We start from the raw sequence: 21,868 nt of genomic DNA, 5'->3' as shown, positions 1-21,868 counted from the left end.
CTTGTGACGTAGAAACCAGAAACTAGACGGTGCCGTGCTGTATACTGTAAGTGTTTCCTTCTACACGACTCATTTTGTTTTCAGTCAACTCAAGTAAAACCCTCCCTGAAAAATGATGATTTAAAAATGTAAAACAGAACGTCCTTGGTGATTATTTACTTCATAACTTCCTTTATGTCAACAAAGTCCCAGTGAAAGACAAGAACCAGCCAGTGGTGGAATAAGTACCTTTCCCCTTTGAGATGCTTGTACTTTTGCTTCAGTATTTACATTTAAAAATATTCTTTCCACGTCTATTTTTCTACTACTACACGAAAAAGACACGACGGCAGCAGTTACTTGTTGAGGTTCCGATTAAAAACCTTTCACATGTGGATGGATGAGGAGTCACTGTTTGAGACTGAATCACTTTACTTGTCTTCAGCCCAGATATTATAAGTTATACTCTTTGAAATAAACATTCGAATTAATTCCACACAAATACATTTGTGTTGCTGTCATTTCTCACTTAATCATCTCTCGACTCCTCACTTTTATGACGAAATCAGTGGTCACGTTGATGGAATTCAGTCGGCAAAGCGAGCACTTTTACTGTAAACATGTCCTATAACATTGACCTCGTATTGCAGTTAAGTGAGCAGCAGTTACATATTATTTGAAACATCGCGTCATTTGTCACGAGTATTTTTGAGATGGTTATACAGTATTTGTACTTGCACTCAAACTAAGGAACCTGGTACCTTTTCCACCACTGACGTGATTTCCATCTGTGTGTGTGTGTGTGTGTGTGTGAGTGACTCGCTATATAAACGAAAACAAAAGTAGAGAAAACTCATCCTTCCACGTGCAAAAAAGTTGTAACTGTCTTTAAACACTTAAAGGTCCAATGTGTAACATTAAGGAGGGTTTACTGGTTATTTATAGTGTAATATCACTTTAAAATAAAAAATTGCTTTGCTTCTACAGAAGCCCAGCAAGGACAAACCCGCCGAAGCTTAACTTTTGTTACTCTGCAAATTAAGATAAATCATAAGGTCGTCTTTGGTATGTGAAGGCTACAGTCGTGGGACACTCCTGGGAAAGAGGAGTCCTACGTTTGTTACAATCTGCAGCCACTAGATGTCACTAATTCTTACACACTGGACCTTTAATCGGAAGCTAATCTCTGGGGTCGTTCAAGTACAACTAACTGCAGTCACAGCCACTTAAATCCTGTCCCACACTCGAGGGTAATTGGTCAGATTTTGGTCCCGATCAGGGCCTTCCGACAATCGTGGGTGTCTCCCGATTTTAGATAATCTGGCCATATTATCCTGTAGTGTGAGGGATTAACAGGCACGATTTTAACGTCATCAGAAGCATCAGAGTCTTCCCGATTTTCAAATCGTAAGTATTAGATAACGTTTGATATTTATGACTGAACAGCGACGAAACAGGTTGTGTACTTTTGTTTAGAACCGTAACTAATACCCTGAAATCGTTGGATTAAACGCCAAGTGTGTGGTCCTGCGTCTCGACTGGATCGTCTAATCTGTGCTTTCTCTGGATTAAAACATTTGCTGTGTCTGTGATCTCACATTTGGAAAATCCTCTAGGTTTGGGGCGGGCATTAGGGTTACAGTTAGTGGGCGTGTTTTACTGAGTGGCTGTGGCTGCACTTGGTTGGTGTGGTAATTACTTGCTGTTGAGGCTGTGGGGAAAACTAACATGGCAGCACGGAGCTGGGACAAAAACAAAGAAGCGAATGACTTGAGGATGGAGCTCATTCTTTAAAAGAGATGACACCTTGACTGAGTCATAAAGTGAAGTGAACATGACTGAGTGTGAAGTCTAACAGTCTCACTGTGGCTCTTCTGCTACCAAACCCTGTCGCCCGGCTTGTATCACAGCGATGATGTCACCACCACCACGACGAGGAGGAAGATGACTGGCAAATTTTCTTCTTCTAGATGTAATATTTTCCCCACAATTTATCAATAATTTGAGAATCATGGAGAAAAAAAGGGTAAAAATAAACAAGAATAATAATTAACAATATGAAAATCTGTCAATAACATATGAAATCGAACAGAAAAAAAAGGACAATCACCATTATTAAATACTCCTTGTGACATATTGTATTATCAACACATCATAAATATCTATGCATCTCTTTGTGTGGAAACTAAAGCTCTCGCGGTTACACATTTAATTCTACGTTACCTTATAATACTCCCATATAGTCTACATACTGTGTCATTTTATAGCTTATATCCTTGAATTTAAAACAAATAAATATTTAATAAATAATATTGATATAAATACTTTTTTCTTTTGTTCTTATCAAATATCAGAGCTTGAAAAACGTTTTTTTTTTGTGTGTGTGTTTTCTCGGAGTTTGTCGGCCGCCACGCTGCGACGGTGGCTGTTTCGGTGTGTGGTTGTAGTATTGTCCTGTGAGCACTAGATGGCAGCAAAGGCGCCGTCATGTGGGCAGTGTCTCCTCGACAGGAAAGATCAGCTTATCTTGACGGTTCTAACCTTGATAATTAGAGAGAGAAAGACACAACGTACGACGGACTGAGCGCTGGCGTGGAGCCCTGTCTTCCCTTGTGTCCTCTGAGCGACGCCGCTCCTGCCGTCTGTGTTTAGCTTCCAGTGTTTGCAGAGGTTTTCAGAGACACGAGCGTCGACGGGTCACCCAACGAGGACTCGAGCCACTGAAGTTTCACGTAAACGTTTACAACAGTTACCAGGAAAATCTGCCTCAGGCTGATATTGAAGGTGGTGTGGTTTGGGATTATTATCATTATTATTATTGTTATTTTTTTTCTTTTTTCTTAAAGCGCAGTCTCCTTTAGGTCGTTGAGGTTCGGCATCCTGTTGCGGGACGCTCGGGTAAACGTGGGTCCATTCTGTCCCGGTTTGATGCCCAGCTGCTCCGGGGTGAACTGAGCTCCCTCCGCCCGCTGTAGAGCAGACACGTGCCAGCTGGACTCAATCTGTCCAGGAAGTGGGTAGCTGGTCTTGCGGCTCTTGGCCTGGGCGGTGCTGCTCACCCCGGGGTGCCCCCTGCTCTCGGGGTGCCCTCGACCCTCAGCGTAGCCGGCTTTGGAGGAGGGCTGAGGAGGGTTGGAGAGGGGGGCTTGGAAGCGCAGGTCAGGAGGAGGAGGAGGAGGCTGTCCTTGGCTTGAGGAAGAAGGGGAGAGGTGAAGAAGTCTGCGCAGTGACTTGAGGGGTTGGCTCTGGGAGGAGAAAGAGAAATCAAGTGTTGTGATTCTTACAGGTTCCCTGCAACTATTTCAGGTTTTGAAACCTGAAATAGTTGCAGGAATTGAGGACACTGTTGCTATGCAACAAATCTAAATTGTTGCAGACACTGTACTACTGTAGCTGCTTGTAAAGAAAAAGGCCTGGTTGTTATCGTATAAACGATCGTTCCCAAAAACTGGGTTGAGACCCACATGTTTATTTAAAACTTGCTCTTACTCTGCCTCTATATGAACTGAAATGATGTAATGCCATGGTTCTCAAACTGTGGTACGCGAGCTTCCTCAGGTGGCACTTGGTATAAAAAGTTTGACAACCACAGATATAACAATGATAATAATAATAACAATAATAATATACAGTGTATTATTTGGACTAAATGTCTAAAAATAGGACTAAGCACGATAACGCCTGAGTGAGGGAGGGAGCATTTGTGTGTATACACCAGCAGTGCAGGGGTGTTTTCTTGACTTTTCAAACTTTTCAAGGACACTGCATTGTGTCTTCAGGCATTCTCCGACCTGTTTGCAGCCATCTTGCTTTACTAGTGCAATGTTGGCTGTTGCTTCACTTCCTGTGTGCAGCACTGATGTAAACACCCATATCTATGTATGGGTATGTAAGGAACGTCTCGCTCTTGCATAACTGTCCAACAGGTTGCATGACAAGCGTCAAACTTGGCACGTGACTTACTTATGGCGCCAGTGTGTGCGGTGCCGACTTTGACACTACTTGGATTAGAAATGCACGAGATATCGGTCGAAGAGCGACAGATGTTTTGCTAAAAGAGCTGATTTCACCCCCATCAAAAAAACAGCTGATCAACCTTTGTTTATATTTAAAAAGCTATGCAGCACAGTTTTAGGAATGATTTAAAATCATTTCACAATTGATATTATATTGAATTTTTGTCAGATATAAGACGATGACGAGAAGGTTTGCACATGCCTGCGAGAGTGAATCCACGGATTTTTCTGGCGGCCAGTCGCTGACTCTCTCTCTCTCCCTCCCTCTTTCTCTCTCCCTCTCCCTCTCCCTCTCCCGTTCTCTCTCTCGGTCTCTGTCCCGGTCGCGGCTCTGTTCCCGCTCTCGTTCCCGCTCTCGTTCCCGAGACCTCTCGCGGTTTTTCCGCCTGCTGCTGTGGTGCGAGGAGGACTTAGAGCTCCTCTGCAGGGACATGTGTTCTTGTCCGATGCCAGTGACCTAAAATATCATCACAACACAGGAAACGTGATGAGTTAAAACACATCTGAATCAAATCCTCATGAGGTTCTTCATGCAGGCCTCTGGCAGCATCAGACGAGAACATAGCAATGGTGACATCAGTGATGACTTCATACAGAGTCTAAGTGAAAACACAGCAAAGCTGCAACGACTCGTTCTTTTCATTGTCTCTTTTTTCCTTATCTTAAGTGAAGCTGTCGTCTCTGACGTGCTTCTTTTGTCCAATCAAGAGTTGACAAATTAAAATAGATGACATTTAAAATGAAGAGAAGCAGCAATAAGTCACTGCTGAGATGCAGGAATTGGAAAATACTTTATATAATGTATTTATTCACTTTTTTTTCTCCAATAACCTTATATGGAAACAGTTATTCACTGTTTCCACATTAACTGTCGAGAGACCAGTTTTGTTGTGGGTTTGTTTGTTGTTGATCCTCTTTTTAAAGGCTGAAATATGAATTTTTAAGAGTCTGATGCCGATATTTAGAAATTATCGGCATCAGTTTGATATTTCTTTTATAATTTTCCTTTTTTAAACAGCTTTAAAAAATATATATATATATATTAATTTAATAATATTTAATGATAACAAAAGATGCACAAAGTAGCTTCACATAAATACATACATTTGAACACTCGCTGCATTTTGTGTCTGCTCTTTAGTGCACTTATATATTTTAAATGAAAAAGAATGTATATGAAACAGGTCATCATAAACTTAGGACGTTTCAGTGACTACGGTGCATTTATCACATTTCTTAGAAGAAAAATGTGTAAACTTACACGGAGAAAGATTCATCCACCATTTTTTAATAATAATGATCAACTGACGAACATTATCGTTAAAAAATGGCATCCCTCTATCTCATATGATGATAATAGGATTTATTATAGATGGTTGTCGACGTGCAGACACACACTGCGACGACAAGAATGCGCTTGACGTACATTGCAGCAAGACAAAAAAAAAAAACAATGGATGCACAGACTGCGTGCGGTATCAGATTCACTATTTGAAATCCTTTCAGCTTTGAGAATTGTCTCGGGGCCATCGATCGTCAATCAGTCACTCAAATCATGACGGAGCTTGAGAGGATTTCAAAGCAGGCCGTTCTGGTGGAGAGTGCAGTGTGAGTTGGCATGCAGCTGTAATTGTCGAGGTTCGGTTACTGGTGAGGCAGGGTAGGCCGCACTGGGCTGGTGCTGTACCATAGGCGAGGCGACTACGGGGAGGACTTTGACTGCTGAGTTGTGCTTTAAGCTATTCTTAGAGCTAAAGAGGGGGAAAAGACTTTTCTTGATGCTGGGGTTCCTCCCGTCCTCTATGTCCGTCTGTGGAGCAGAAGATGCACAGCCACACACTCTCAGCAACAGCAGAGACATCAATAACAACTGAAGCACCCCATTACAAAAGTAATAGCTCTACAGTTGAGACACCGGGATATTTCTGTTTCATCATGCAATATCTCTGATCTTAGAATTACTGCTGTTTATATCTGTCATAATAACATTCTAGTAAAGTGTGTGTGTAAAGCCAAATGCAGAGACTCTCCTCATCACACATCACATATCTGTATATCTGTATATGGTGCTGTCGCTCGTCTACAAAAACAATAGAAAATACTAAAATGAACCAACAATTTGGCAATAATGTGAAAATAAAAGAATCTACTATGTTCCAGAACAAGGTGACATGTTTAATGTTTAGTCTCCGGAGTTGAAAAATAGAGAAATTATGATGTTTTGAAGTTTCAGCACATTTTGGCTTAAAAAAATGACAAATATGAGGACATAACTATATCAAAAAATTAAAGGTAAATCTTTCCGTAGAATGGAAAATAGATGAAATGGCAGGTAAATAAACCGGTTTAATGATCTTACTATCTGTGTCTTCTTCTTTTTCTTCTTGATGGCCCTGAAGAAGCCTTGTTTCTCCTTCTCTTTGGTCGGCTCCGGCGGATTCATGACCATCGCTTCCGCTGTGGTCCTTTGTAACACACAGAGAATCTTGTTTTTTTCAGGCTTTTTGTCTCGTCATAACATTTTGTCCTCACTAGAACATTTACACGACAGAAAAAACTGTCAATAAGAGCAGGAAAAAGCAATATGCTGTATTTCCTTAATTAAACGACGAGTGCGATAAACAAAACGGCAACTTCTGATTTAATTACCCCTCTAAGTGTTGTGCCTTTAGAGTAATGTAGTAAACTATTAATGACATAATTAATATCGTGTCGGGGGGTGAATTGCTCATTCATCTTATAACGACAGGAAAAGGTCGAAAACATTTCCTTCCTGTTCAATTCAGGTGTCGCCTGAAGTTACGATGAAGAAAACAAACAACAACAAAAAAATAACCCTCTCACCAGTCAAACACCGTCTGGCGTTTGGAGTGGTTGCCCATGGTGACGGGGTCAACCGGTACGACGGGTACGACCGGCCCCCGACCCTGCCCGACCCCGTCATGGAAAGAGGACGAGTTGTCTGGTCTCGGTGAAGGAACTGAAGAAGAGCGAATAAATGAAGAGAAAATAATGATAAAATCTTGGTAAATGCTGCATGTTTGCACACATTTTATTTGATTATTTTCACCTCGGTAGAAGCTGCCTACTCTCCGTGGCATGGACTCGGTGAAGATCATCCTGTTCTCCTTGGAGGCTCCTCCATCGTCGACGTGAGGGTCGTGATACATGCCGACCTACGAAACACAAACACACGCGTGACGCAGACACACACGCAACACACACGCACGCACACACTCCTGACTGAAGCCACTTGATCTCACTATAGCTATCACACTCCTCACTGTCTCACATCACAAGACAACATTCGGGGACAGTCCTAGAGCTTTTCACTGAGGTTAACATTTATATCAGCGACCAAGCGTGCAGTCAAGCTGTTCACCTGAGTAGAGACAGATCTATTTAAGGCTAAGGACACCATCTATGTGACAAGAGGCTAGCGTGTGCGGTCTGAGGTGGGGGTGGAGTCAGGGGCTCGGACCTCGTTTTTAGAGCGCTGTGTGTGAAAAGCAGCAGTGTTGTCCCGCGTAGAGTCTTTGATGGAGGCGCAAGGGTGGCTCATGTCTTTAGGGGACTGCTCACTCTGTTGGGAAGATGGACAGACGCAGCATGAAGCAGTGGCAACGCTCACGCCAGACACACTGACATCCACCATGTCGCCAAATACACATGTTCTCCCTTACACACAAATATACACACGTATATATATACATACATATGTATATATATATATATATATATATATATATATATATATATATAATAAAGACAAAAAACCCACCCTTGTTGTCATTTTGATCTGTGTTTTTTAAGAGTGCATTGAACAAACTTGGAGACTTGGAATTATTTTAAAATGCACACGTCAGTGCCACGTCCAGATTTTCATGAAAAGTTTTCAATATTTCTTTTTTTAAACTAAATTCTTTTCTATAAACTAAGATCAGAATCAGAATCACAATCAGAATACTTTTATTATCCCGAAGGAAATTGTTTTGTTACAGTTGCTCCATATCAGACTCAGTAAGTACCAGAAGAAAAAAGAGCACACAAGTTAAAAATTAAAAAAGAAATTAAGATTAAATTTAAATAAAAATAGCACAAAGCCCTTGTTTAAAACAGGAATGACAAAATGACAAAATGTACAACTTGTACAGGATAGACATATTACCCACAATACTATATTAATTATAGTTATTATGGTATATCATTGTTAAAACCTTTCCACAGCACAATGTCTTCTTTAAATGTATTTAATCTGACAGTATTATAATCCATGATAAAATTCACATTACATTACATCAGCGTTTCAGTATCAGAGACTGGATGTGTTGTAATAAGTGGATTTAATTCATTTATTTCTCACAGAACTACTTCAATAATACTGATTATTCTCTTAAACCCCAATAAAAAAAAAAAAAAGTTGCTGCATGTGCTCTCTTGATTTATCACAGGAAATAATAAATACTGACCCTGGTCATGTCGTCCGTGCAGTCCTCTCTCGAGGAGCTCACGGAGTGTCCGGTGAGCGTGGTGCGGTGCTGCAGCTGCGGCGAGAGAAGCTGCAGGCTGCTGGCCCGTGTCGGGATCACCTGACCCGGTGCGGGCAGACCCGCCATCCCGCCCTCCACCACGCCGTGGGCCCGGTGGCGCTCTCTCCTCACGTACATGGAGTGGCGCTGAGGCCGCTGCTGAGAGGAGAACGGCGAGGTGTAGCCCAGGCCGTAGTGATACGACTCGTGAGGAGAAGGTAGTGTGTGAGTGGACGGCATTCCCCCTCCTCCGGGGTCCAGGAGCTCTGGAGGACCGGCATCTTCTGAGCGAGAGGCACAGAGAGAGGAGTGATTTGATTTGTCGATAAAAAAGGAGAAAAGGAAGATTATAAGGAAATAGAAGAAGAACGGAGCCCTGCAACATTACAGATGTGTGCCATTAAACAAAGAAACATGGAACACTTCATAATTCATAAAGTAAATAAAGTGTATAATTAAGTGTGTTTGTAAATTATGGTCCAATATGTTGATTTCTCTGTATTTATTTTTTTTCAGTTTCATCTCCTCATTTCCTGTTTTATTTTGTGCACTTCCTATTTCCTGTCACTTCACCACGCCCCCCGTGTGATTAGCGCCCCTTCCCTAATGTGCATCACCTGTGTCTCGTTGTCTGCGGTGGCTGACGTCATGTTATGGAACCAAAAAACACAAGTGTTCCACAAATCCACAGTCATAAGATATACTCTATACCAGATACCAGTATTTACACCAAATAATACGTTAAAACGCGAAGGGAGAATATTTTCTCGGATTATCGCAGATTCCCAGGAGACGCAGACATGGATTAACAGCCATAACGTGCTCAAAGTGAGCAGAGACGACAGAGCGATGGAAAACGACAGACAACCACTTCAGGTACAGAATCTTGTTACTTTTACACACACGTTCTTTGAGATTTTAAAGCTTTCTTTGAAGGAAGAACAAGGGAAAATGTATCAGAAAGTAGAAAGATGTCAGGTTAGTGCAGGTCTGGAATAATGTCTGCACCAGTTGTTTCCATACTTGGGGGGGAACAGATCTCGTCTTACAGCATGAAACTGGCACTGGTGCCGTTCATTTATTTGCAGAAGCTTGGTGTAAACAAACTGAGTCACATGACGTCTGGAGCTTCACATTTTCCTACCTAACTCTGCTTGATTTATTTATTTTTTTAGCGTGAGTTCTGCATTTACTTTGTGCCAAATTCAGGATTTTTCCGCCAGCAATTGTTTACCTCGCGAGGCCGAGGAAGAGTGAGGCGTGTGCTCTTTAAGCAAAATCCTGTTAAAACCATATCAGACAATTCATTTTCTGTAACTTGACAAATCAGTGACTCATCCACGCCGTCACTATTTACCGCACTTATACTACAACGTGTTGACAGACTGAATCATGTGACGCTGCCCTCGTGTCACGTCCAATTAACGTTAATGAGGTTTCAACTTACGCATAACTGTACTTATAATACTCTCAACTCTTTTAAATTATATATAAGAAATCTAGGCGATATGCTTCTGTAGATCACAAATAATTGCTGTTGGTGAAAATTCAACAGAAATGAGATCAGATAAACATCTTCGTCTTACCTGGTGTTAAGGGTTTATGTCTGGACTTGTGTCTGGACGACGAGTCCAGTGTGCTGCTCTCCATCCGGACGTTGCCGCTGCTACGGGAGGCGGGACTGTGCCCGGATCGGTCGCTGTGCCGGGTGGAGGGGCTGCCGGGTGGCACGGGGGGCCCCGCGGGGGCGTTGAGGTCTAAGCAGCTGGCAGGGAAGAAGCGGGCACTGGGTCCCACCCCCACCGCCGTGTTGGAGTTGGGGTCGTCTGGGTGGAGACGGCCGTCGCTCAGGTTCCCCACAGACTTGGCGTCGCTCAGCGCGCTGTGGCTCTTGGACAGGCTGAGATAGGAGGCCGAACTCTTCGAGGAGGAGGACATGGACCCGTGGGCAGAGTCGGCCATGCTGTGGGAATGTCGTCCGTGCTGTTTCTCCGCTCCAGACTGCAGTGTGTTGGTCTTGTTTTCTAAGAAGGTGTGACGGCCCTGCTGCTGCTGCTGCTGCTGCTGCTGCTGCTGCTGCTGCTGCTGCTGCTGCTGTTGCTGCTGCTGCTGAGAGCGGGAGGAGCTGGGTTTGCTGTGGCCGTACTTTATCCCGTGGTCTGACGTCTTCGGTGACGGCCCCATGCTGAAATCAAACTCGGTTTTGCCCTTGGGTTCTTTGGGACTGAGGAGGTGTGGCAGGTTGTTGTTGGCCAGGTCTTTGCTGGACGAGGCAGAGCGATTGAGGGTCTGGGACATGTACTGAGCCTTGGGATGGAGTGTGGGACTCAAACTGGACGGCGTCGGTTTGTTGCCGTTGAGGAAGCTGTCGTTGCCGAGGTGATGGAGGTCCCCGTGTCGAGGCAGACTTGAGCACTCTTTACTGTTGGTGCGACGGCTTGTGCTCTTACTGTGACTCCTGCAGAGGTGGAGGGAGGTGTTTAATCGTTATATACTGTGTCATTTTTCATGTTTTTCCACTAATTTCAACCTTTACCGAAGAGCATTGTACTTTCCATAGTCACAGTCTGCTTTCTATGAATTCCCTGAGTGAATTTGAAGCTCTTTGGTGTTAAAACAAACATTATGCACACACATGTTTTGACCTCAAACCTTTATCTGGGTGTTAAAAAGGCCAGATGCCAGTGGTTTGAATTTTCCCCCTTGGATATGTGGTGGTGACCTCGCGAGATTGCGTAAACAAGTGGAAATCCAGCAGATGGCAGCAAGTTTGACCCAACAATTAGCAAAGTAAAGATTAATCCATACGTAATCCCAGTCTGTCATCCTAAATAAACTACAAGGAGTGTGTGTGGTGTTGTTTTTATGTGCAGAGACGCTGCCCTCTGCTGGCATTTGCTGTTTCCAATTTGTTTTGCTCTAGGTCGGGATGTTTCTAGGCGTTGGTGATCGTGTTTACATCCTCCAGCCTCAATATCAGCAAGGAGGGGTGATAACGCAATATCAGAAGCTGTGATAATGCCCAAGAAACTATAATTTAGTCAAGAGTTAAGAGTTAAGCTTTCATGCGCTGAATGATAACTTAAAGAGAGAATGAGGATAAAGGGCGACATGAAGTATCGACATTTCTACAAACATAACGCTGCTGCTGGGGATGGGCATTGATATTTTATTTTCCTCCGACAGCTCAGACAGGTCAAAGCAACACTTGCATTAAATTCACAGCACGATGTCCCCGTGACAGTGTTTGTTTCCGCGCTGCAGCCTCTGCTGCGTCACCAGGTCCACGATGAGCCGCAGTGTGTTCACCAACGCTGATATTTTGTTCATCTTTAGTTTAAGGAAACCTTGAACACACCTTTTTTTTACCAGAGTAACTTTCATGTCACCTTGTGACGCATATTTATGTGTGTGTGTGTGTGTGTGTGTCCTGAAATGCAGCAGAGCAGGAACAAGGAGAGAAGAGTCTTTGCCTCTGCTGTGTTTACAAACATCGGCCCACACTTCCTGTATAATCTGCCTTGGCGACCTCATTTTTTGGTGTTATTGCAGAATAATTCCATAACAACCTATATAATGGGTGACGAGGGACGCAGTCTGACCTTGTAGGAACTGTGTTCTCTCCATGGTGGTGTGTTTTCCTCTTGGAGGAGCGCGGCGGGTTGGGGGATGCAGGAGTTGTCCTCTCTCGCTCCACCTGCCTCAGAGGCTGGAAGACCGCGTGGTTCAAACTCTGCTCCGTCAAAAATCGCTCCGTAGGATTGAGCAGAAGTAGATTCTGAGGATTTAAAGAGATGAACATGAGGGGAGCCTGTTTCTACTGGATTTCTAATCTCCTCCACGGAAGCTGCATTTTATTTTTGGCCGCGTTTGTCTCTCTCGGTGTGAGCAGCATAACTTAAAAATTAAAGGACAGATTTGAGTGGAATTTTCTGTATGTAAATTATGGCAAATTGGTGGTAATCTGGATATGGATTCGGGAATCCATTTTGATTATCTAAGGGTTAGGATTAGGGTTAAGCTCTGCGTAAATCAAACGTAAATCTACAGCAGTGTGTTTACATTTCATGACTAAATGTTCACTGGAACTCGATCAACTGTACGACAAGAATCAGAATAAGCGTATTTTATCTTCCCCATACATTCCCGCTGCAACACGACGCATTAAAACCCAGTAGAAGTTCGGCTTCCATCGATCCCAATGAGACTGAACAGAAAAGCCTTGTTTCACTGCAGTGAGTGAGGCAGTGATTGAATAAATGTGGAAAAAAATCATCACTTCCGGGGAAGCTCGGCATCTCTGGGAGTCATGATGATTGGAGGAACTGCCCGCAAAGCATAACCACTTTATGATTGACAGTTGTAGGAATATACACGTCACCGGAGCCTTTTCTGTCTCATGCAGAGTTTGCAAAGTTAAAAATAACTGGGCCTGAAATGAGCTTCCCCTGTTTCGCAGGAGCAGCAACCGCCACTGAAGTGCATGGGTTGATTAGTCTGAGTGAGAGACTGTGTTTGTATATCAGTATTTTACCTTCATCAGATCCAACATCAAACCAGTCAAGATGCCTTGGTACCTTCTCTCCAGAGTCTGAGGATGAGTAACTGAGGGAAACTGAGAAAACACACACACACACACAATGAAATTCAAAGCCAAAACATTTTTTGTTCACTAAAATGTACATTTGGGATTTCCAACATAGTACACTGCCGTGAGATCTATCACTGACTCCTTCAAAACAAACTACACAAACAAACACACACGCAGCTTTTCATTTTAACCTAATCAAACAAATAACCCTAAGCCTTTAGCTCTAAACTTAACCTGCTCCTTACAAATAAGGGTCTGCCTCATCAGGACCAGGTTTTGGTCTCCATGAGGACCACTGGTCCTGGACTAGGTCAGGGACTATGCCTGGAAAAGTTCCTACAGAGGTAACAAACACAAGTACTCGCACGTAATGCACACATGCAAGGTCTTGCTGAGCCTTTCGGGACATTTTCTCTACTAAACTGAACGCCAACCACCTAACTCATGAGTCACAGCAATCCACTCAGTCATGGTGCTGGGAACACTGCCACAAGAGAGGGGGAGAGAGAGTGAGAGAGAGAGAGAGAGAGAGAGAGAGAGAGAGAGAGAGAGACTGAAAGGAGGTAAAAACAAAGAGGAGGAGGAGGAAGATAAAGAAAGAGCAGAGAGAAAAGGAACATGAGTTTCCTACCCTGATTCCATGAAACCTCGGGTTGTTGTAGAAGAGTTTCATCTGCTCTGCGGGGAGTGGACCCAGAACCTTCTGGATGGTGAAGAGCTGAAGATTAAATGGAGCACCATCATAGTTAATCCACGTGACAGGAGCCTCTCCTGCTGCACCATTAGTACAAATGATGACGTTACCCCTCGTTCAGTTGTGAATGTTGAGCTGTAAATTTCATTTTTTTGGACGCGGCCGTCTCACCTCAAGGTCAAGGGTTAAGACTACTTTGTCAAATTCGGCTGAACCCTGAATCCTGACTTTAAGAGTTCCCTGACTGTAAGTGCTAAATGCAGTGAAATGTGATCATCATCATCTACTACATCTGTATCCATGACAACCATGCTGATGAGGAGCATGTGATCCAAAGCAACAGAGCAGCCGCTAAGAAAAAAACGTTTTTTATCAACTTTACTAAGTGGAGATTTCTGTTGCTATTGTTAATAATTAACTACAATTTCTATATTTTTTGATTGCATTTAAGGGCTTCACTTCTCCTGTATGACTTAATCATATATGTGGGTCCAGTTTTAGCTCTGCTTTGGCTCGTACTCGCTCCACAATGACAAAGACGCTGCACAGAGTCGAGATGTGAGGTGACGACGTCTGCGTGCTTTGTCATCGTCAATGACTCTGTGTGTTGTTGTTTTTTTACACCATCCACTGCTCATACACTGTACGCATGGCTGGATTTCTGTTCATAGTACTGTAGCTGTGAGAATACCGTCATGTGTGCTGTAAATCCACGGTTCTCAAACTGTGGTGCGTGAACCACCAGTGGTACACAAGCTTCCTCTGGTGGTACTTGGAGGAAAATCAGAAAATACTGTTCTACTGTATACCAGGGCATGTGATAATTAAATAATAATAATTAGAGTCACTCCATGTTAATCTAATGTCACTATACCAATGTGTGAAGTATATGTGAGGAAGAGGAGGATGATGAGAGAGCGAATTATCTTACTGCCTCCTGTGAAAAGTCCATAGCTGACTTTTGACCTAAATTTACACCAATGTATTTTAACGTTTAATGTGATAGTGATGCTACTTCTCAGGTGGTATTGGTATAAAAAGTTTGAGAAATACTGCTGTAAGTAATATTTATATATATATTCAATTCAATTTTCAAAATCTGTGTTATTATGTCCTCTTTCTCTCGTTATTGTACAAAAGGGGACTCAAAACAAAAATTAAAAGGCTTTCAGAAAAGGAATTTAATGTTGTGAAAACATGGTAATGTGTTTCCTTATTTTTTTGAAAATGTATCTTATCGGGGAAAGTGGTGATAATGATGTAAGTCAAATGGAACATGTCACCCAGAACTAGTCTTTTTTCCATTAATGTCACATTTCACTATTGTTGCAATGACAGATTGGCTGTATTCATCCTCATTTGAATCAAAATGTATGAGCTGTTGTATCTTATTTTCTTATTTTCTATTTTGTACAACATATTTTATGCTTATTTACTGCACTTCGTTATCAGGTAGTTATATTGCTTCTTGAATTCGATATGAAATAATATAATAACAACAAACATGTCAAAAACCGCCATCATAGAAAACACGCACATTTTTCCTTGTCTGCAGATGTCGAGTCTAAAAAAGTTCCAAGTGTGATTTGTGCTTCACAAGGACATGGAACTCTGTTAAATGTTCCCTTTAAAAATAATAATTTCACACAAAAAAACACACACACAAATATCAAATCCAAATTGGCTCTTTCTCAAACGGAAGAATGGAATTTATTCCATCTGACAATGTCAGAAAATTTAAGAATCATTTTTAACAAAATGTGTGAGATAAAGAAAAGCTGCCAGTCCTCAAAAGTGAGGAGCTACATTTAAAAATGTGTCCTTTTTTTGGATGATTTTAATGATTTAATAAACATAGAAGGGTAATTGAAATGCGACTAAATTAAAAACAGTCCGTTATCTTTAAATAAAAATACAGCTTTCTATGAAGTTAGAGAGTTTTAGAAACATGTTGACGAATGTAATGTACACAACTAAAAAACTATATTACATTAGTCCAGAATCCAAAGTCCAGTCGTAGGATTTGGACAGGTTTTATTATGTGACCCCTTTACTTTCCTCTTTTTACAATGTATTGTTTGGGGCTGCCAGAGAGATCAAACAGAATGAATAAATCATGCATCAAGTCCAAGTTGCTATTTCACTCTTGGCAGTGTCATGACCGCCACTGCAATTAAAAACATAAAGGTTGCCAAGGAAAGGAGGGCCCACTACTTCCTGGATGAAGTATGGGACAAAGAGGAGGGAGGTCATTAAATGCAAGTGGCTTGCATTTAATTAGTCAATTAAACAAAAGTCATTGTTATGCAGTAAATGCACTTTTTTTTTTTTTTTTTTAAATGCAGTGCATTTGTATGGGACATAATTATAATCTTAAGTATAACAGGAGGGGGCAGTTGGCCCTTAAAAAACGTTGGACCAAAATTCTAATTTTAGACATTTTAAAGCAGAAATCTTACTCATTTAGAGCAGCAACTAACGATTATTTTCATAATCGATTAATTATGTCGACTATTTTCACGATTAATCATGTAACCGCTTGGTCCATAAAATCACTGTTTTGTCAAACCTGGAAATGATGATGTTCTCGCTCGAAATGTCTTTGTTTTTGTCCACAAACCAAAATGATTGAGTTAAGAAAATATTCACATTTAAGAAGCTAAAACAATCAGAAATATTGTTTTAATCATGAAATAAGCTTCAAACCGATAGAAGATTACCAAAACAGTTGACGATTAATTTGGTAATCGAGTAATTGTTTCAGCTGTAGAGGTACATGCTACACACTAAATTTGACATTTGAACAGTATAAAATGTATTTTAAATAACATTTGTTTGAGTTTTTTCCCTTTTTCCCTTTCTGACGAGAAAGACCCTGATTCGCCAGCTTTCTCCAACAGCGTGAGTAAAATTACCGTAATAACCGCACGTTGGCTTTGACGTGAAGCTTCTCAGCTTTCAGAAACAGTCAGAATTTTTCCCATAATTACGGTAATGCAAGTGCACTTGTGCAAACGTGCCATTTTAAAGGATTTTAAAAATGGTTGCTGAACTAACAACAGTTTAATGAGCTATTTGGGAGCCACCAACCTGATCAATCTCACTTTCCCCCGGAAACAAGGGCTGCCCATCACTCAGCTCCCCGAGGATACATCCCACAGACCACATGTCCACAGCTTTTCCATAGGGAGCACTAGAACAACACAGAAAGACATGAAATATTATGCGTTTAATGATGCTGCCTGTCAACCTTGTGCTTAATGTCTGCGGTGAAGAAAAAAAAAACAAGAAAAAAACGGCGACGACGGGAGTGAAAAAGGAAACAAGGATGGTGATTGTGCTGATGTTACGGATGGTGCACTGAAATAAAAACAGCATTTCTGGCTGCCGTGTCTCTGATGGAGAAGCTCCTGAGGAAGACGGTCAATATTGAGGGAAACGGCGCTGAGGAGTCTGGTGAGGAATGGTGAGAGATCTGGCGGCAGAGAAGCAGAGGAGCTGTGGTGTTGGAGGGAGAGAGTATTTGAGTGGGTGGCATTCAAACGCTGTCTCAATAAATGTTCCAGGGCATTTACTAAATCAGGCTACAGCAGTGAGTGAGGCTCGATGGCGTTCAGCTGTCTCCAAGCTGGAATGGACATTTGCTGCAGCAGGCACATCACAGGAGACGACAAAAAAAACTAATTTGATCTCGGGATGGAATGCGGCGCGTAGACAAAGGCTCGGGTCCAGAGTCTGTAGCAGGTGAATCATCGACACTTTTTTTTGTCGGAAACGCCAAACACCTGTTACACCCACTGATCCGAATTCACACAATGAGAGTGAATCACATGAACATGCAAAGCACATAAAATCCTCAACTTGGCAGACCATAAGAGCACAATAATATGATTGTGTTCAAATTATAGAGCTCGCTTTAATAGAATGTACGTCAGTTAATAGTTTGAGGACAAGTTAAAACGTGAAAATAACCACAATGCCTTATTAATACACTATTATTAGACATTTAAGGAATTATTAAGGCTTTTATTAATAAAAATACTGTATTGTTATTTTTTAAATCAAATTTAACAGATTAGAGCCAATTGAAGGGTTAGCATTTAAGCTAGCGGACTTTATCGCTAATGCGTTAGCATGTAAGCTAGCGGACTTTATCGCTAAAGCGTTAGCATTTAAGATAGCGGACTTCATCATTGCAAACTCTCTCTAGAGCTTATGAACAATAAACCCTATAGGCTGTAAGACGTAAGCTCCTGTTTACATTACATTTACATCTATATTATTGGGTATTTGTATAATTCAGTCATTTTGCTTTTCCTCAGTTTGATAACAGGGGAGTCACATGTTTAGCGCTACAGCAAAATAAGATAACCTGATAAGGTATTTTATTGAATAAATAGGAGAAATTTTTATTTTTTGAGTTCCCTGCGCAGAATTGAATTAAGGACAACTGAGGTATTGGAAGCATAATCAGGAGAGAAAATGGTAAACATGCTAGTGTTGTATTAAAATGTCAAACTCAATGCTGATATCCAGGAAAAAACATGATACTTTATACCATTTTTGATATCATGCAGGTTAACATCACTGATGTAGTGGGAAATAATACAATATTATTTAATTGTAAGTATTTATTTTCTGTGCAAAATATCATTTTAGATGAATTATTGTCTTGATCTACACAAATCATGTTCGACAGACTGAAGAGAAGATGTTTGTTTCTCACAGATCTGCACAAATATCACACAGTCATAATTTTCAAATAGGTTTTTTCAAATGAAAATGAGAATAAAAAAAATTGAAAAATTGTTCAACATGTGCTTGACACCACATTAAAGATATCGATGAGTATTGATGTTAGTATCAATTAGTATGTATTAGTATTTTAGTATTGATTTTTTTAACAGCCCTAACACACACACACACTCACAGACTTACCCCAGCAGCAGCTCAGGTGAGCGGTACCACCTTGTGGCCACATACTCGGTGTAGTTGGCATCGGTTCCTTCGGACAGGTTACGAGCAAAACCTGATGCAGCGAAACATGAAATTACATCCAAGACTGTGATGATACACAAACAATGTCAGGGTTCCCACACCTTGGTTGACATCAAATTCAAGGACTGAATGTGCTGACACAGCTTCAGGTGGGAGAGCAACTTGTAAGAGACGCTTTCGCCCAAGGCGTCCAAGTGATTGTCCTTGGGATCTTGGTCAAAGTCAGTCTTTGTCACTTTGTAATCTTTGGTGAGACAGAGATCTTGGAATTTACATTTGCCAAGCATCACGTCAACGGCAGAGAGACAGCGGACAGTGTCCACAACCCAGCTTGTAATTATGACTCCATGTTTGTCCTGCGTAGGCCTAGTCTACGTACTGTACATCAAGCAATGCAGGGCATGAAACAGTCGGTGGCGTCATAACAAACAAGGGAGATATTTACCTAAATATCAACTTAACCCCTTCATGCACAATATTCAAGCACTTTCAAGGGGAGCTGAGTTTTTTCTCTCTCCACACACTCAATTGTAGCGTGTCCAATTATCAATGAGCAATGGGGATTGGGTGCCTTGCTCAGGGTTACCCTAGTCAAACCAGCAACCTTCCAGTAGATACAAAAATAGTATCTAACTCCACTTCATGTGCATTTTGTATTCCTGTATGTATTTCTTTCTGGTATAGCTCACACACTAAATGCATGTGAGTGTGGGTGTGTGGGGCTTGACGTGTCCATGTGAATCAGTTTGTGTTACAATTGTTGTGTACACAAAGTTACAACACTCATCAACATAATTCTTGACCGCCACTTTAAAAACACGGCCATTTTTTACGTGTGACCAAACAAGTTACATCACTGCAGGTGGCTTTAAGTATCTGGTGGACAGAGAATCCATTTTAAGCATGAAATATCACAGCAAACAGAAATCCGGCTCTGACGGAGAATAATAAACAAATCTCACCCCAGCTGACTCAGTGGGCATACATCGGCCAACTATAGAAACTTAAATAACTGTGTGATGTTGCAAAGACTCATCTAAATGTAGACTTAACACCTTTTTTTAATGTTTTTTTGGGTAAACATCTGCCTATAAATTCACCTGACATGCTTGAAATATAGGCTCCGTGTCTTCATGTTGTGATAAGAGCCAGCAGAGTAAAATAGTACAGTGCTGCCTGACTCCACTGGGAGAGAACTCATCTGTCTGCTGCACAACTTACAGGGTGACAAATTAAAGGTGTGAATTTTCACGGTGAACTGAGCCCAAGAACTAAACTGGCCAAAACAAAATCACGGATAAAAATAAAGCAAGCAAACGACAAGGAGAGAAAAAAAAGGATCACTGCATAAGTAAGTGATCTGCACATATGCATGAGTGTTTAATATACGAGTAAAAGGTGATCAAATAACTCGAGTTTTTTACTATTCATCCAAAAAACTCACCAAAGTCACAGAGTTTGAGAACGTCCTCAGAGCTGATGAGGAGATTCTCAGGTTTGATATCTGGGACAAAGACACAAGTTGTTAACAAGACTTTTGAGGATGAGCCGATACGATACTCAGTGTCGTTAAAATCAAAATCGATCAAAATCACTGGATTGGATATCAGATAAAAATGTAAAATCCTGTATAATCCAAAAATCCTGTAAAGATCTGACTGTAAAACCCAGTAACGGTATTTAACGGAGTGGTGTTGTGGTCTCTTTATTTCCTCTTTTGTGGGAGAAGAATATTTGTAACACAGTGGGAGAATTATGTCTTTAAAAAAGCATTAAATGGCAAAAAATTTTGTTGACATGAAAACGTGGCATCGTGCCATCCCTATTTTTGACTTTCAATATCTGTGTCAATGCACTGCCAGTTCATTATTATACATAATATTAAAACCGCACAACCACACACACATACTGCAGTGTTTTAAAATAACGATCAGAATTTTAATATGGTTCGAAAAAAACATCCTTTAATTGGCTTTTGGCTGACATTTTGTGGACTGACGCAGTCGCCCCTTAAAGCCACAGTGACCTTTCGTGATTTTTGTTGTTGTTGTTGTTAGTATTCTGCCTCTGTTTGGTCTTTGTGAACAGAAACCGTGTCACATTATTTGTGTTCTGTTTCCTCCTGAGAGAGAATCTGCGTCCACGTCTATTAATACTGCCAAAAAACTGTGTTTTTGAGCAGTGGAAGTCACTTCTGAAACTTTTTCAGACACGTCTTTGTGTTTCCCGTCATACTCCAACCTGTTTGCATCCGTCTTCATTCACTAGTCACAAATCACTTCCTGTGTGCAGTGCAGTCGCGTAACCGTTGTGTTAATGTTTAAAAGTTATGCACAACAACAGTTTTAAATTTACACTGCAGCCGACGCCTCCATTTTTGCCGCAGCGGATACTGTCTATTGTTCTAATAATAAAAGTGCCATTCATTTACACGCCCACATTTATAAACATAGGGTCCAGGTTGAGAAATATCGGAATTCCCCTTTAAGGCAGAACTTGTTCAGTTACGTCAGTATTTTATTTAAAAACTGTGATTCTGACAGCAGAGTTTGGTCAATGGTCACACAACACTTAGACCAATCAGGGGCCAGAACTCCGGTGATAAAGGAAATATGAGAACACTAAAGTGCAAGACATGTAACTGCATGTTATAGATATAATTAAATCAAGTTATTTTAAGGAAAAAAATCGTCCTTTTCTGATGGTAAACATGTTCATGTCTGGAACAACAGTGTCTCCAGGATCGAGGCCTGCGTGCATGACTATGAAAAGGTCTCCAGGTGCGAGTGTGGCAGGCTGACACACTCGCACCTGGAGACCTTTTCATAGAGGAGATAATGACGGTGACTGTGGTGAACAGTCGGTGGTCTCGCTGTGCTGCGGCAGAGACAGCGGTGGCGGGAGGTCACGTTAAAAAAGTCTCCTCGCCCTGTAGACGTCTAAAGCCTATATGTTAATATCTTTTAAGAACTGATAGGGAGCACGGAGGGGGAAAGCAACAGTTAGTTAAAAGATAACGTTGTTGCCATTGGCTTGAAAACCACATTAAGTGACATTGATA

General features: G+C 41.5%; 1 protein-coding gene across 5 annotated transcripts in view; it reads right to left on the bottom strand.

Annotated features, from left to right (window-relative positions):
* Positions 1-1,088: 1,088 nt before the first annotated feature.
* Positions 1,089-21,868, bottom strand: part of LOC131459479 (cyclin-dependent kinase-like 5) — a 40,769-nt gene continuing 19,989 nt past the window's right edge. Inside the window, exons 7-21 of one of the 5 annotated variants that reach the window (XM_058629356.1) lie at positions 20,252-20,311; positions 18,748-18,838; positions 16,900-17,002; positions 13,747-13,833; positions 13,059-13,139; positions 12,127-12,302; positions 10,111-10,982; positions 8,465-8,808; positions 7,477-7,578; positions 7,066-7,171; positions 6,840-6,975; positions 6,355-6,460; positions 5,644-5,805; positions 4,198-4,452; positions 1,089-3,224 (exon numbers count right to left, since the gene is read on the bottom strand). In XM_058629356.1, the coding sequence (XP_058485339.1) occupies positions 2,820-3,224; positions 4,198-4,452; positions 5,644-5,805; positions 6,355-6,460; positions 6,840-6,975; positions 7,066-7,171; positions 7,477-7,578; positions 8,465-8,808; positions 10,111-10,982; positions 12,127-12,302; positions 13,059-13,139; positions 13,747-13,833; positions 16,900-17,002; positions 18,748-18,838; positions 20,252-20,311 (3,086 nt within the window). In that variant the 3' untranslated portion in view covers positions 1,089-2,819. The remainder of the gene's footprint in view (positions 3,225-4,197; positions 4,453-5,643; positions 5,806-6,354; positions 6,461-6,839; positions 6,976-7,065; positions 7,172-7,476; positions 7,579-8,464; positions 8,809-10,110; positions 10,983-12,126; positions 12,303-13,058; positions 13,140-13,746; positions 13,834-16,899; positions 17,003-18,747; positions 18,839-20,251; positions 20,312-21,868) is intronic. The other 4 variants (XM_058629359.1, XM_058629357.1, XM_058629361.1 and 1 more) reach the window with 4 other exon arrangements.

This window comes from Solea solea, chromosome 5 (genome assembly GCF_958295425.1).
Source record: "Solea solea chromosome 5, fSolSol10.1, whole genome shotgun sequence".
NCBI classification, from domain to species: domain Eukaryota; kingdom Metazoa; phylum Chordata; class Actinopteri; order Pleuronectiformes; family Soleidae; genus Solea; species Solea solea.
This window is presented reverse-complemented; position numbering and strand designations above follow the sequence as displayed.